This window comes from Salmo salar, chromosome 06 (genome assembly GCF_965601325.2).
Source record: "Salmo salar chromosome 06, fSalSal1, whole genome shotgun sequence".
Classification (NCBI taxonomy): domain Eukaryota; kingdom Metazoa; phylum Chordata; class Actinopteri; order Salmoniformes; family Salmonidae; genus Salmo; species Salmo salar.
In genome coordinates this window covers 50589166-50602901 of record NC_138296.1, presented here as the reverse complement: position 1 = coordinate 50602901, position 13736 = coordinate 50589166, and the positions used below count along the sequence as shown (strand labels likewise).

The window sequence follows — 13736 nt, the reverse complement described above, 5'->3', positions numbered from 1 at the left end:
CATTGTTCCAAATTCCTTTAATCAGACAGAAATACATCCTCTGATTCTGAAGTTTTTTAGTTGCTGTCGATATTTTAGTAGTTATTGAGGGCCACTCGGTAGTGCTGAGCGATTAACCAAAATGTATTTTTTTGGGGGGGGGTGGGGTGGGGGGGGGGGGGGGTTATTGAACAACCAATTGACCAACGTTGGTTCATTTATTTGAATTCCATATAGTTATTTTTTTGTGAGACCAACGTGCCGTTTCTGTAGAGAGAAATCAAATAATTCACAAGAGAAAGTAAGTCAAGAACTATGTGGGACGCTTGGCTGTATTATTAAGCCAATAATTAAACCTAAATCAGCACAGAAATGTGGTAATTAACTACAATGTTAGATACACACAGACCAAATAGACCACATGAGAGGAATGTACACAACACAACGACGAGAGGGATAGAGACAATCTGTGAAAGTGTTCCTTTTCTCCTTTGAAGAACTAGTAAAATTATTTCGGCAGACTGCTCTGCAACATTATTAGACAGGCTAGCCTAGCTAAACAGGATGACAAAAGACAGTACAGTATAGGGAGCACAGAGATACTGTAACGTTAGATGGTTGGGCTGGCTGGCTGCTACTACTTGAGCAGAGATAAGATGATGACTTTAAGAAACGAAAAATGATAAAGTCATCAGGTAAAAACGAAGTAATGTACACAACTGAAATATGTTATTATTATCATAGTAATTTTCTATTTTTTCTATTGATGTCTACGCAATGTGGACCTGACAGAGACAATGGAATATTTGTAATGTTTTGGCAATTGAATGTTCACTATTTTTGGTTTGTAGCTTTAAAATCATTTAAATTGTTTTATTTTGTAATGCATTTAACGTGTACCCCTTTCCTGCATTCAAATGACCACATTGCTCTCTAGTGGCCTCATTGATGGAATGTTATTAATAGTTTACATAATTTCACAATTAATAAACATACTTTTTAAAAAGCCGCCGAAAATCTGTCAAACGATTTTGATATATTTCCGTCTTCTGTGATGTAATATTGGGATGAAAACTCAAAATGTAATACATTTCATAAACATGTGAATGAGGGGTACACTTTTGTTTCAAAGTAGATTTGTTTAAGACTACCAACACTCTGTGTGACTCTGATTTAGCCCACTGCAGTAAAAGGCAAAATATATTATCGAAACCAAAATCGAAAACCGTGATTACTTTTTTGTAATCAAACTGAAACCGAACCGACCTCAAAAAGTACTAATCGCTCAGCACTACCAATTGGAGAAGAAAGGAGACAAACAGAGGAGACCTTAAAGGAATGAGTGAGTCAGTTGTTCTTGAGGCATTTTTATATTTTATTTTATTTTGTTCTTTCACAGTTTCATCTTTTGGTGTGTTTTTACAACAGCTCATTACCAAAGGAGAGAGGGATGGAGGGATGGGGAGGAAAGGAAAGGAGGAGAGCAGTGCCAGAAAGTTGAAATAGAGATAGAAAGAGACAGAAACAAGTGACAGAGAAAGAGAAAGAGTGGGGGAAGAGGGAGAGAGAAAAAGGGGGGTGAAGTAAAATCAACCCAAAGGAGATATGACTTTCTCTCATTTTGAAATATCTACATTATTATTTTAACATGAGGTTATTGGCCTTTCAGGCGTTCTGATAACTATACATAAACAGAAATACATACGTTTGTATAAAAAGGAAAAAATAAATAGGTTGGGGTTGTGGGTGGGAGTGGGAGTGGGGGAGAGGGGTAAGTTAGCGGGGTGGGGGCGGGAGCCACGACACCCTTCCTCCAGGGCAGTAGTAGTCGTGCGCTTGAGTGGAAGAGAGCTGGGTGTCAGTGAGGGCAGGTGGAGGGATGAGGTGGGGGAGGAAGGGTCGCGTGTGGGGGTCGGCTGCAGACTGGAAGAGGGGGAGTATCGGGGCTGGGTGGTGGAGCACTAGTCGGTTTAGGAAGGTGTCTATTACTCGTGCACCAGGGCAACGAACTCTGAAAGAGAACAAGAAAAGACAAGAGGTTAGAGCACTCTGTAGACGCTGTGGAAAATCTGATTACACTATGATGATACAGGTGTGTAGATGTGTCCGTCGGTCAGAGAAATAGTTTATTTACCCTCGATGCCGATCATGCCGTCTCCATCCTTGTCAGCTTCGTTTAAGAATGCTTTGGTTTCTTTGTCGGTCAGGTCCCTGCCGTCTGAGGCAAATCCCTTCAGTACAAACCTATGGACAACAGGAAGAGGGCAGAGAGACTTGAGTACAGACAGTACAACTACTAGGAATTCTCTGGTGCCTAAACAGTTAACCATGAGTGTTTGTGTGTGTATATAGGATGGAAATGCATGTCCACGTGATCACTGGTCAGTCACCACGCACTGTATATTGTTTAATAAATCACGGAGTGTGTAGTCAGTCAAAGTGTTGGTGTGTTTCTCTCTCTGTCTGTCTTTCTCTGTCTCTGTGTGTGTCTCTCTGTGTGTCTCCCTGTGTGTGTGTGTGTGTGTGTGTGTGTGTGTGTGTGTGTGTGTGTGTGTGTGTGTGTGTGTGTGTGTGTGTGTGTGTGTGTGTGTGTGTGTGTGTGTGTGTGTGTGTGTGTGTGTGTGTGTGTGTGTGTGTGTGTGTGTGTGTGTGTGTGTCTCTTACTTGAGCTCCTCCTCCTCTATGAATCCGCTGGCGTCAGCGTCCAGCACCAGGAAGGCTTTCTTCACATCCTCAGCTGACTTGGCCTTCAGACCCACCATCTCAAAGAATTTCTTATGGTCAAAAGAGTCAGCCGCTGCACGGCATAATACACACACAGTTTAGTGAACACACACACACACACACACACACACACACACACACACACACACACACACACACACACACACACACACACACACATAGAGTACAAACACAAATGGAGGCAGACACACACACGTACGTACATACAAACACACGCAGACAGACAGGCACGCATGCAAGGATGCTTGCACACACACACAAAGTACAAAGTACAAAAAACAGCAACACTCCAGAGGCTAAACGTTAATGCCAAACAATCATTAAGAAATTACTATTTTTACACTATGATACAGCGTTTGTCTGAGTGTATGTGCGTGTGTGGATTCAGAGCATGTGTTGTGCCAGTGGTCATATCAATTCTATAGGTTAGAGGACTGTGCCAACCCCAGGACTAGCTGGCATCCTCTGGCATATGTGTTGCACAATATCAGTTATTACACTATCAGAATTATGTCAGATATGATGTGCTATTACAGTATCATAATTATGTAAAAATGTGTTGATCCCAAATGGCAACCTATTTGCTACATAGTGTACTACTTTTGACCAGGACACATGAGGTTCTGGTCAAAAGGAGGGCACTATAGGGAATAGGGTGCCATTTGGGACGCATCCGATGTGTATGTTGGACCAAGGGGCTCCTCCTGTTAACACTCTAGTAGAGAGAACACATATTCGCCACTAACGTGCAATACAAAAAGTGAAATATACCTTTACTAAGTATTATTAGCCATTTATTTTGCCTCTATTCAGTGTTTTCTTGTTTACACATTATGGGACGGTTTCCCATACACAGATTAAGCCTAGTCCTGCAAAACAGGAAAACTTTCAATGGAGAATCTTCATTGAGAGTGCTTCTTAGTCCTGGACTAGGTTTAATGTATGTCTGGGAAACTGTTCCTAAATGTGATGTAAGAAAATGAAATGGAGTAAAAGGTGTTTGGTCACCTGCGAATGCCTCTAGGGCTTTCTTGATGTCGGCAGCGTTGAGAATGCTGTTCATTGCCATCTCAGCAGCTGGAATGTCAGGAAAGAGGGGGGGGGGGGGGAGGATTACAAGAAAAGGAGGGAACAAAGTTAAACACGAGGGTACATGAGCGCAAAGGGAACATATTACACTGCTGAGACTTGTGAACTGGAGCAAGAAATCAGGGCGAGTGCGAGATATTGAGAGAACGAATTAGAAAGGAAGGAGAGGAGGGAGAGGAGGGAGGAGGAGAAAATGGAGGAGGGGTGGGGGTGCTCAGCTCTCCATTTAGTTTGTGTGTGTTTTTTGGGAGCGGGTTGAGGTTGGGGGTATGAAAAGAGAAACGTGGCTGGTCTCCAGGTGTCTACTCAGTAGGGTTAGCACCATAGGATCTGTGCCTTGTGCTGTGTCTGACATACCATAGAACAAGAACGAGAGCTGTGGAGCTAGGAGGCCGTTGGACACACCACAGAGTTAGAGCTGTGTAGAGTAATAGTGCGGACAGGGGGCTCCTTATGTCTCACACTTTGAAAGGCGAGCTGTGTGTCCAAACCTCTTGGTCCTGTGTGTCCAACCCTGTGTGCCATTGAAGTCAATTGCTTCTCACTTACAAATGTATCACTTTACCCTTCCTAATCCCTCCCCCCAGCTCCCATCTGTCTCCCAGAAGAGGAGAGGAGGAGGAGAGGAAAGGAGGAGGAGAGTTGGGGAGTGAGTGGTGTTGACTAAGGGGTTATTGAGGAACGGATTAGTAGGTTGAGGTGTGGTTGCCATGTGGCGGCCTTCCTATGATATCGTGCGAGGGCAATATTTAAGTCTATTTTTGGATAAGTTTACGTCTGTAATGGCCCCCGAGGGGTGGCCCTGCTCCAGGGCGTTAGGACCGCAGGGCCAAGTAGGGTGCTCTAAGATATTTCCCTAAGACACTGCTGCAGCAAAGGCTCATGGGATAAATGAGTGAAAAGGCCAGCTAGACATATATAGAACAACAGAGTTCGCCAGCTTGTAGTCCTAAAAAATGGAAATGCATTGCCTCTGGTTCGTTCGGCCGTTCCTATGGGGGAAATTAATAGGGAAAGAATGGGGTTTTGGGGTAAACGCCTAAAATAACATCTGAGTTTATTACAGGCTTAGGAGATCTTGTACTTTTTGTTCTATAAGATATCAGCTAGTTAAGATTACCTTTATGAATTATGAAGCCTTTCCCTTACAGAAAAACACACCATTTCACATGTGAGATCATGTGAAAACGTTTTTTCCGTAATGGGGATGCCAGCAATCTGAATTTCCTGCTACACAACCATATCTGTGGCCACAGATTAATAGGCAAGAATACAAGGTCAAAGGTACACATAAGGTACCTTCAGAGGTACACATAGGAATTCACATGGTACTGGCAGAGCCGGCTGGTCATTTATGAACATTTGAACATCTTGGCCATGTTCTGTTATAATCTCCACCCGGCACAGCCAGAAGAGGACTGGCCACCCCTCATAGCCTGGTTCCTTTCTAGGTTTCTTCCTAGGTTTTGGCCTTTCTAGGGAGTTTTTCCTAGCCACCGTGCTTCTACACCTGCATTACTTGCTGTTTGGGGTTTTAGGCTGGGTTGCTGTACAGCACTTTGAGATATCAGCTGATGTAAGAAGGGCTATATAAATACATTTGATTTGATTTGTTTACCCAAAAAACACAGTATATATTATACATATATATAATATTCTGCAACCGCCAACCACAGGAGGATTCTGGAGCCAACTGTCAATGAGTGTAGATAGCCTTCTGCTGCCTGGTGCCACTCTGCTAATCGTTAGATCGGGGGAGGAGATACATGTGACTGGTCAATTGTGTGAGTCAGGGGCATGGCCCAAGCCCATAACAGACCCAAGAGGCAAAAACAATTATTATATATATTGTGGCAAAGAAGGGGGTCGAGTGATAAATGGCAGATATGTGAGGGCAGAACTAATAAACGGGCTCTGCCCGATCACTAAAATGGCCACCCCGATCAGAACTACAGATCACAAAATGGCCGACTGCCAAAACTACAATTCCCAGAAGCAAGGGGAACCCTCAGAAGGTGGAGCCGACCCACAGATAAAAGGTCAAGAAAAACCAGGAAGAGAGAGAGAGGGCGGGAAGGATCTATGAACCATAGAGAAAGAGACAATCTACATTGGCTGGATTTACCGTGTACGAGCTGGACTGTTTTGGACTTACCTGTTGGCGTTTAGACCTGGACCTACCGAGAACCAGATTTGTGTACCGAACCCTGCTATCCTTGACCTTACCTGCGGCCTGGGTGGACCAGGACAGCGAAACAAACACACAGATACTGTCATGTTCGAAAGAACTTTCATTCTGGGCTGACTTTGGTGACAGTTTCCCACGTAATTTGTGACAAACGCTCCTAACTTTGAAGAGGTTTGCCACAATATATCTATTTTTTTATCCAACCACAGGAGCCCATCCTCAATGTTCAAAATACATCAGAGAGCATAACTTTGCCAGATTTCTTAATCTGGCCCTGGGTACTGGTCAATATCTTTTAGGGTACATCTGCAGATAATCTAGTATAATGTTAATTTTTTCTAGGTATAATTACGACTGCACTTTAAAAAAAATGCTGGGTTAAAAGCAACCCATAGTGGACAGACACATGCTGTGTTATTTTTGACCCAGCCAGTTGGGTCACTTAGTTGGGTTATTGAGCTATGATCCATCAGGTCAGATCAGAATCCTGGAGGCGTGGTGTTCAGTTCTTTTTGGCCACCTGTGAAAGTAAATGTCGTTCCGGTTCATCTGTTCTGTTGTATTGTCAACACATGTTAAGGTTGCGCACTGACACTCTTTTGTAGCTTAATGAAGCTTTTTCGACTTTTTTTGTACCACAGGGAACAACACTACCTTAATTTTTTGGTGTGTCTTAACACGTTCCAAGCCATAAGTATGAACCTGGTGGCACTGCAGAAACATTGATGCCCTCAACCAAGCGGTTGCAAGTTTAAATCCCCAAAACATTAATGTATACTCGATGTCAAGTGTTTTTAGTGCAGGAGGCACTTCAGGTACCTACCAACCAAGCAGTTCTGAGTTCAAATCCCAAATTAGGTTTAGTTCCAAGTAATGCAGGGGACCAAGACTGTTTAAATTAGCGGCAGGTAGCCTAGTGGTTAGAGCATTGGACTAGTAACCAAAAGGTTGCAAGATCGAATCCCTGAGCTGACAACGTAAAAATCTGTCATTCTGCCCCTGAACAAGGCAGTTAACCCACTGTTCCTAGGCCGTCATTGAAAATAAGAATTTGTTCCTAACTGACTTGTCTAGTAAAACATGTTTTTATAAAAAATGGAATGCATGTCAATTATGCCGTTTAAAGTAAAATATTCTCAATGACATTTGACACCTGGGTTTTCACACGTTGTCACGTGTAGTTTTATCGTATCACATGTTGAAATTTGGCATTCCCATGTTGTCATTTATTTCACGAGATCATGATTTTGCATGTGTTTACATGGTCCCATGTTATCACATGTGACTATGTGATCACACGATAACACGTTTTCACATGTGATCACGTGAAATGCATGTGGTTTTTCTGTAAGTGTTATGTGGTTAATGTGCTTGTTTTGATTACATAAATGCTGATTACATAATTAGCTGATGAAGATTAGCTCATAGAACAAAACGTATAAAGTCTCCTAAGCCTGTGTTTACCACAGACCTTATTTTTGCAGTTTATCCAAAACCCGTCAAAAAAAACATTAATTTCTCCATAGGCTTTGGCCAATGAGCCATGGTGGAGTTAGTGCCTACAAAAACATGCCATTACTATTGCTCTCTATAGGAGCCTACAAGATCCTATTTAGTAGTTAGCCTCTTTCCACAGTTTGTCCTATGCGAATGCCTCAACAGTCAGCCTCATCTTAGTGAGATCTAGCACTTCCTTTCACCCAACCTCTTTCTAACACTCCTAAGTTTGACTTACCCTTTGGCTCCAATGAAAAGTATAAATATGAAACCTTTATACTTTTTTCCTGCATGAGAGCCGGCTGTGCCCTTCTTCTCACCCAGAGGTGAGGGAAACCCAACCGTGCCTCATGAGAACGGACCGACTCCTTTCCTTCATTACAACAGCTGCATGGTGTGTGTGTGTGCGTGTGCGTGTGTGTGAGTGTGCGTGTGTGTTTGGAAGAGGGGTTCTGGGTCTAGGCAGGCCGGATGTGGCGACGGATCAACGATCAAGGGAGAATGTACTAGCGTCTCAAGAAACTCGAGCCCCTTAAGTTAAGCCCCCTCGATCTCAGTTTACTATAGCATGTGTATGTTCGTATGCGGTCGTTTGTAGTGTCAGTGTGTGAGTGAGGGTGTGTGTTTGTATGTATGAATGTGTGGCTTTGCTGATATGTCTGTGACGTGTGTGAACTTAGATTTGATCTGTGTGCTTGGTATAGGTTAGGTGTGCACATAGTCAGGGGTGTGTGTGTGTGTGTGTGTGTGTGTGTGTGTGTGTGTGTGTGTGTGTGTATGTGTGTGTGTCTGTGTGCGTGCATGCTCGCTCTCATGGGGCGGGGATGAGTTCGTGTGTGTGTTTATGTACATGCATATACATGTATGTATGTCTGTGTGCTGTTGGTGAGATAATGTTTTGCAACATTGTGTGTCTGGATTCATATACCTTGTAGGGCTCTTACTTACAATTAATTTTACATTTAAATGCCCACTACGCAAGTGAATCAGAGTGATTTAAACACAAATTGGGGACTGTGCTTGTTTAAGCCTTCTGTACAGCAGAAACATTTTATTGGAGGATTTTGATTCAGAATCATAGTCAATTTGTAACTGAATAGTTGAAATTGTGTACAGAACAGCTCAACTGGGTGGCTACAACACAGTGTTGTAGCTCCAACGGTAATGATGTCTTTATTTATGGCTGCTATCTTGTGCTATGTATCCAATCTAATGTTTGCAATTCATCAGAACAAATGCTAGCCTCTCTTGTCATGGTAACAGCGGCATGGCCATAAAAACAACACCCAGATGAATTGTGGGAGATCATCTTTGGACATAACACCAAAGTCCATTATGTTATGTGACAGCATGTGCTGAAAATAACTGCTGAGCTGCCTACCTACTGTACTGCGACAGTACAACTAAACAATCAGACCTGAGTTCAAATACTTAAAAAATACTTTATCTGTACTTGACTAAATGTGACTGTAGCAATGGAACCAATAGAGCGGTCCCAGTGCAACCTTGCCCACCTGGCTATCCAGGTAGGATAATGCAAAAAATATTTCATATAGTATCTGAACCCAGGTCTAGCTTACATTGCGTAGTAGTAGGGACTCTCCTGGATGGCACACAAAGGTACCGCTATGACTCGCAGAATTATTTTTTTATTTCACCTTTATTTAACCAGGTAGGCAAGTTGAGAACAAGTTCTCATTTACAATTGCGAACTGGCCAAGATAAAGCAAAGCAGTTCGACACATACAACAACACAGAGTTACACATGGAGTAAAACAAACACAGTCAATAATACAGTAGAAAAATAAGTAAATATACAATGTGAGCAAATGAGGTGAGATAAGGGAGGTAAAGGCAAAAAAGGCCATGGTGGCAAAGTAAATACAATATAGCAAGTAAAGCACTGGAATGGTAGATTTGTAGTGGAAGAAAGTGCAAAGTAGAAATAGAAATAATGTGGTGCAAAGGAGCAAAATAAATAAATAAATACAGTAGGGGAAGCGGTAGTTGTTTGGGCTAAATTATAGAAGGGCTATGTAGAGATGCAGTGATCTGTGAGCTGCTCTGACAGCTGGTGCTTAAAGCTAGTGAGGGAGATAAGTGTTTCCAGTTTCAGAGATTTTTGTAGTTCGTTCCAGTCATTGGCAGCAGAGAACTGGAAAGAGAGACGGCCAAAGGAGGAATTGGCTTTGGGGGGTGACCAGAGAGATATACCTGCTGGAGCGCGTGCTACCGGTGGGTGCTGCTATGGTGACCAGTGTGCGGAGATAAGGGGGTACTTTACCTAGCAGGGTCTTGTAGATGGCCTGGAGCCAGTGGGTTTGGCGACGAGTATGAAGCGAGGGCCAGCCAACGAGAGCGTACAGGTCGCAGTCATGGGTAGTATATGGGGCTTTGGTGACAAAACGGATGGCACTGTGATAGACTGCATCCAGTTTATTGAGTAGGGTATTGGAGGCTATTTTGTAAATGACATCGCCGAAGTCGAGGATCGGTAGGATGGTCAGTTTTACGAGAGTATGTTTGGCAGCATGAGTGAAGGATTCTTTGTTGCGAAATAGGAAGCCAATTCTAGATTTAACTTTGGATTGGAGATGTTTGATGTGAGTCTGGAAGGAGAGCTTTCAGTCTAACCAGACACCTAGGTATTTGTAGTTGTCCACATATTCTAAGTCAGAACCGTCCAGAGTAGTGATGCTGGACGGGCGGGCAGGTGCAGGCAGTGATCGGTTGAAGAGCATGCATTTAGTTTTACTTGTATTTAAGAGTAGTTGGAGGCCACGGAAGGAGAGTTGTATGGCATTGAAGCTCGTCTGGAGGGTTGTTAACACAGTGTCCAAAGAAGGGCCAGAAGTATACAGAATGGTGTTGTCTGCTTAGAGGTGGATCAGAGACTCACCAGCAGCAAGAGCGAAATCATTGATGTATACAGAGAAAAGATTTGGCCCAAGAATTGAACCCTGTGGCACCCCCATAGAGACTACCAGAGGCCCGGACAACAGGTCATCCGATTTGACACATTGAACTCTATCAGAGAAGTAGTTGGTGAACCAGGCGAGGCAATCATTTGAGAAACCAAGGCTATTGAGTCTGCCGATGAGGTTGTGGTGATTGACAGAGTCGAAAGCCTTGGCCAGGTCAATGAATACGGCAGCACAGTATTGTTTCTTATCGATGGCGGTTATGATATCGTTTACGACCTTGAGCGTGGCTGAGGTGCACCCATGACCAGCTCTGAAACCGGATTGCATAGTGGAGAAGGTGCGGTGGGATTCGAAATGGTCAGTAATCTGTTTGTTGACTTGGCTTTTTTCGAAGACCTTAGAAAGGTAGGGTAGGATAGATATAGGTCTGTAGCAGTTTGGGTCAAGAGTGTCCCCTCCTTTGAAGAGGGGGATGACAGCAGCTGCTTTCCAATCTTTGGGAATCTCAGACGACACGAAAGAGAGGTTGAACAGGCTAGTAATAGGGGTTGCAACAATTTCTGCAGATAATTTTAGAAAGAAAGGGTCCAGATTGTCTAACCCGGCTGATTTGTAGGGGTCCAGATTTTGCAGCTCTTTCAGAACATCAGCTGACTGGATTTGGGAGAAGGAGAAATGGGGAAGGCTTTGGCGAGTAACTGTGGGGGGTGCAGTGCTGTTGACCGCGGTAGGGGTAGCCAGGTGGAAAGCATGGCCAGCCGTAGAAAAATGCTTATTGAAATTCTCACAAATTCTCATGACTCGCAGAATAATAATGTAATCTTATCTAATCAACTAATCACATCGTCTCATAATTACATCTGGAACAATGGGACAATCAATCATCTACATGCAAATGCCAAACATGTCAATAACGAAACCACGTCACGAGACATTTAAATAAAACACAAACAGAGTAATATAATATTATTAAATAAATAAAAATACGTCAATCGCTTAAGCTATCCGTTAGCATTTAAAGCAACATCTGAAGTCTTGAGGTCATATTTCATCATGACACACAAACAACACATTGTATTAATAGCAAATGGCACCATATCCCTTATATAGTGCGCTACTTTTTACCAGAGCCCTTTTGGGCCTAGGACAAAAGTAGTGTACTATAGGGAATAGGGTACCATTTGGGATGCATACATTATTTGTCACAGAGGCTATAGCCACTAAAACAGTTCACTGACTCCATGAATATGCATTAACATGGAGATATGAGTATCAAATGCACTAATCATACTCAACGTAATCACATACAGAATGTTATGTGGTTATGGGAAGGTTATGGTCCCGAGAGGCATCTTTGTTAAAAAATGTAATAACTAAATACTTTTTCACAGTGTCAGCAATTTGCACCATACTTAGTTAATGTCCTCTATATCATTGTTGAAAGGTTTGGTCGTTTGGTTCATATTCTCTATACAGCAGCCATTCCCATTATACAATTAACTAACACCACAAATTGCACCTGCTCATGCTATTTTCCAACACATAACTACCTACATACTTAAACAAGATCTTACCCTCACAACTTTGCATATCATTTTTGTCATTTTTTCCCCCAAAGTAGCTGTTAGTAAGTGTACTGCAAAATGGCCTAAAATTGAATTATAGATATTCTCTACTGTGGTGACCAATTTATGAAGCCTTTTCCATGTTATTACTAGGTCAATTCCATGTCAATTCAATCAATTCAGGAAGTAAACTGAAATCCCAATGTTTACTTCCTGAATTGGCTGAATTAAAATGGAATTGACCCCAACCCTGGTTGTTGACCAAAGCACGCAGCCTTACCTGAGTTAAGGTGAGGAGTAGTATGGAGGAGATGGAGAAAGGGGCCAGAGAGATAGGGAGGTCTGATAAAGAGACAAGGGTCCACTCCTTTCTTTTTTATACCCCTCCCCTCCGCCTATTTTAGGAGGGAAAGATGGAAACCCTATCGCTTCCCTTAACCACACTTAACTAATCAAACCCCTGCTATTAATAATCACCTGCTCAGTCTCCAGCACCCATTCCACCTGACACCTTTTTCTTTACTCTCTCTCTTTCTCGCCTTCCCTCCACGCATCTGGTTTTCTTACCTTCTTTTCTCACGCCTCCCGCTCAGGCGGCTCTGTCCTTAGATCCTCTTTTGATATTTATCTTTCTCACAAACTCTCTCTTTCTGTGTTTATATATCTCTCTCTTTCCACCTCTTTCTGTCACTCTCTTCATCTCCTAAGCTCTCATTTCTCTCCAACTTCCCCTGTCTCTCACACTTAACCATTCTCAAAGCAGAGATGGGTAGTAGTTCTGTTACATGTATTTGAAATACGTACAGTATTGGAATTACTTCTGAGTATTTTGTATGTCGTATTACACTGGGCTGAACTACAGTCCAATGTATTTTGTAACAAGATATTTTCAAAAGCTGTAATTTTCAAAATACAAAATACTTTTCTATACCATTTCCTTATAGAAGTGAAACATTTTGTGGCCCCCTTTCACCCTACATTGTTATAAAAAGTATGATGGCACTATGGTGTGATAAGACTATCTGCTAAATTAAAGTATACTGTAAATGTACAGTATATGTAAAAATGAACAATTGCAAGGCATGCTGAGTATTATTCTAATGAGCGCCGCCCTGAAACAAGGCCAATGACAATACCCAGTGTGCTTTGCAGTTGTTAATTTTCACATATACATTTACAGTACATTTTTGTCATTTAACAGACGCTCTTATCCAGAGTGTCAATGCATTCAACTAAGGTAGATTAACAACAACATATCACAGTCATAGCAAGTAAGACGTTTCTGTAACCGTTACTGAGAATGTTGTTTCTATTCGACTGTTTAGTAGCAATGTATTTTTGTACTTTATAACAAAAAAGACATGTATTTAAATTAACTACAATACTTTACAAAAGTATCTTATATTTTATTTTGATACATTGTCTTTAGGGTATTTTAAAGTTGTATTTTCTAATTGTAATTTCTTATTTATGCCCATCCCTATCTCAAAGTCTCTCTCATTTACCTTTCCTTCTCATGGGGGATTAAAACAATCAGCCAACTTCCTTAATCCATCGCTTTATATCCACCTTCATTATCCTATTCCTTTCTTTGTCTGTCCCTAATGAATCTATATATAGCAGACACAAGTCAAAGCAAAGCTGAAGGTAGATCCTGATCATAACTGTGAAATCTGAGATCCGTGGGCTACCTTATGCTCTATGTTCATTTGAGTTTGTCCCAAATGACACCCTATTTCCTATATACAG

General features: G+C 42.2%; 1 protein-coding gene across 4 annotated transcripts in view; it reads right to left on the bottom strand.

Moving 5' to 3' along the window:
- Nucleotides 1–1330: 1330 nt before the first annotated feature.
- The window catches only part of LOC106607439 (parvalbumin-7), a 49856-nt gene continuing 37450 nt past the window's right edge, over nt 1331–13736 (bottom strand). Inside the window, exons 1-5 of one of the 4 annotated variants that reach the window (XM_014204378.3) lie at nt 13493–13517; nt 3733–3801; nt 2644–2776; nt 2114–2223; nt 1331–1990 (exon numbers count right to left, since the gene is read on the bottom strand). In XM_014204378.3, the coding sequence (XP_014059853.1) occupies nt 1965–1990; nt 2114–2223; nt 2644–2776; nt 3733–3801; nt 13493–13505 (351 nt within the window). In that variant the 5' untranslated portion in view covers nt 13506–13517 and the 3' untranslated portion in view covers nt 1331–1964. Of the gene's footprint in view, nt 1991–2113; nt 2224–2643; nt 2777–3732; nt 3802–7736; nt 7854–12267; nt 12349–13492; nt 13518–13736 lie in introns of those variants that run through there. The other 3 variants (XM_014204379.3, XM_014204377.3, XM_014204380.3) reach the window with 3 other exon arrangements.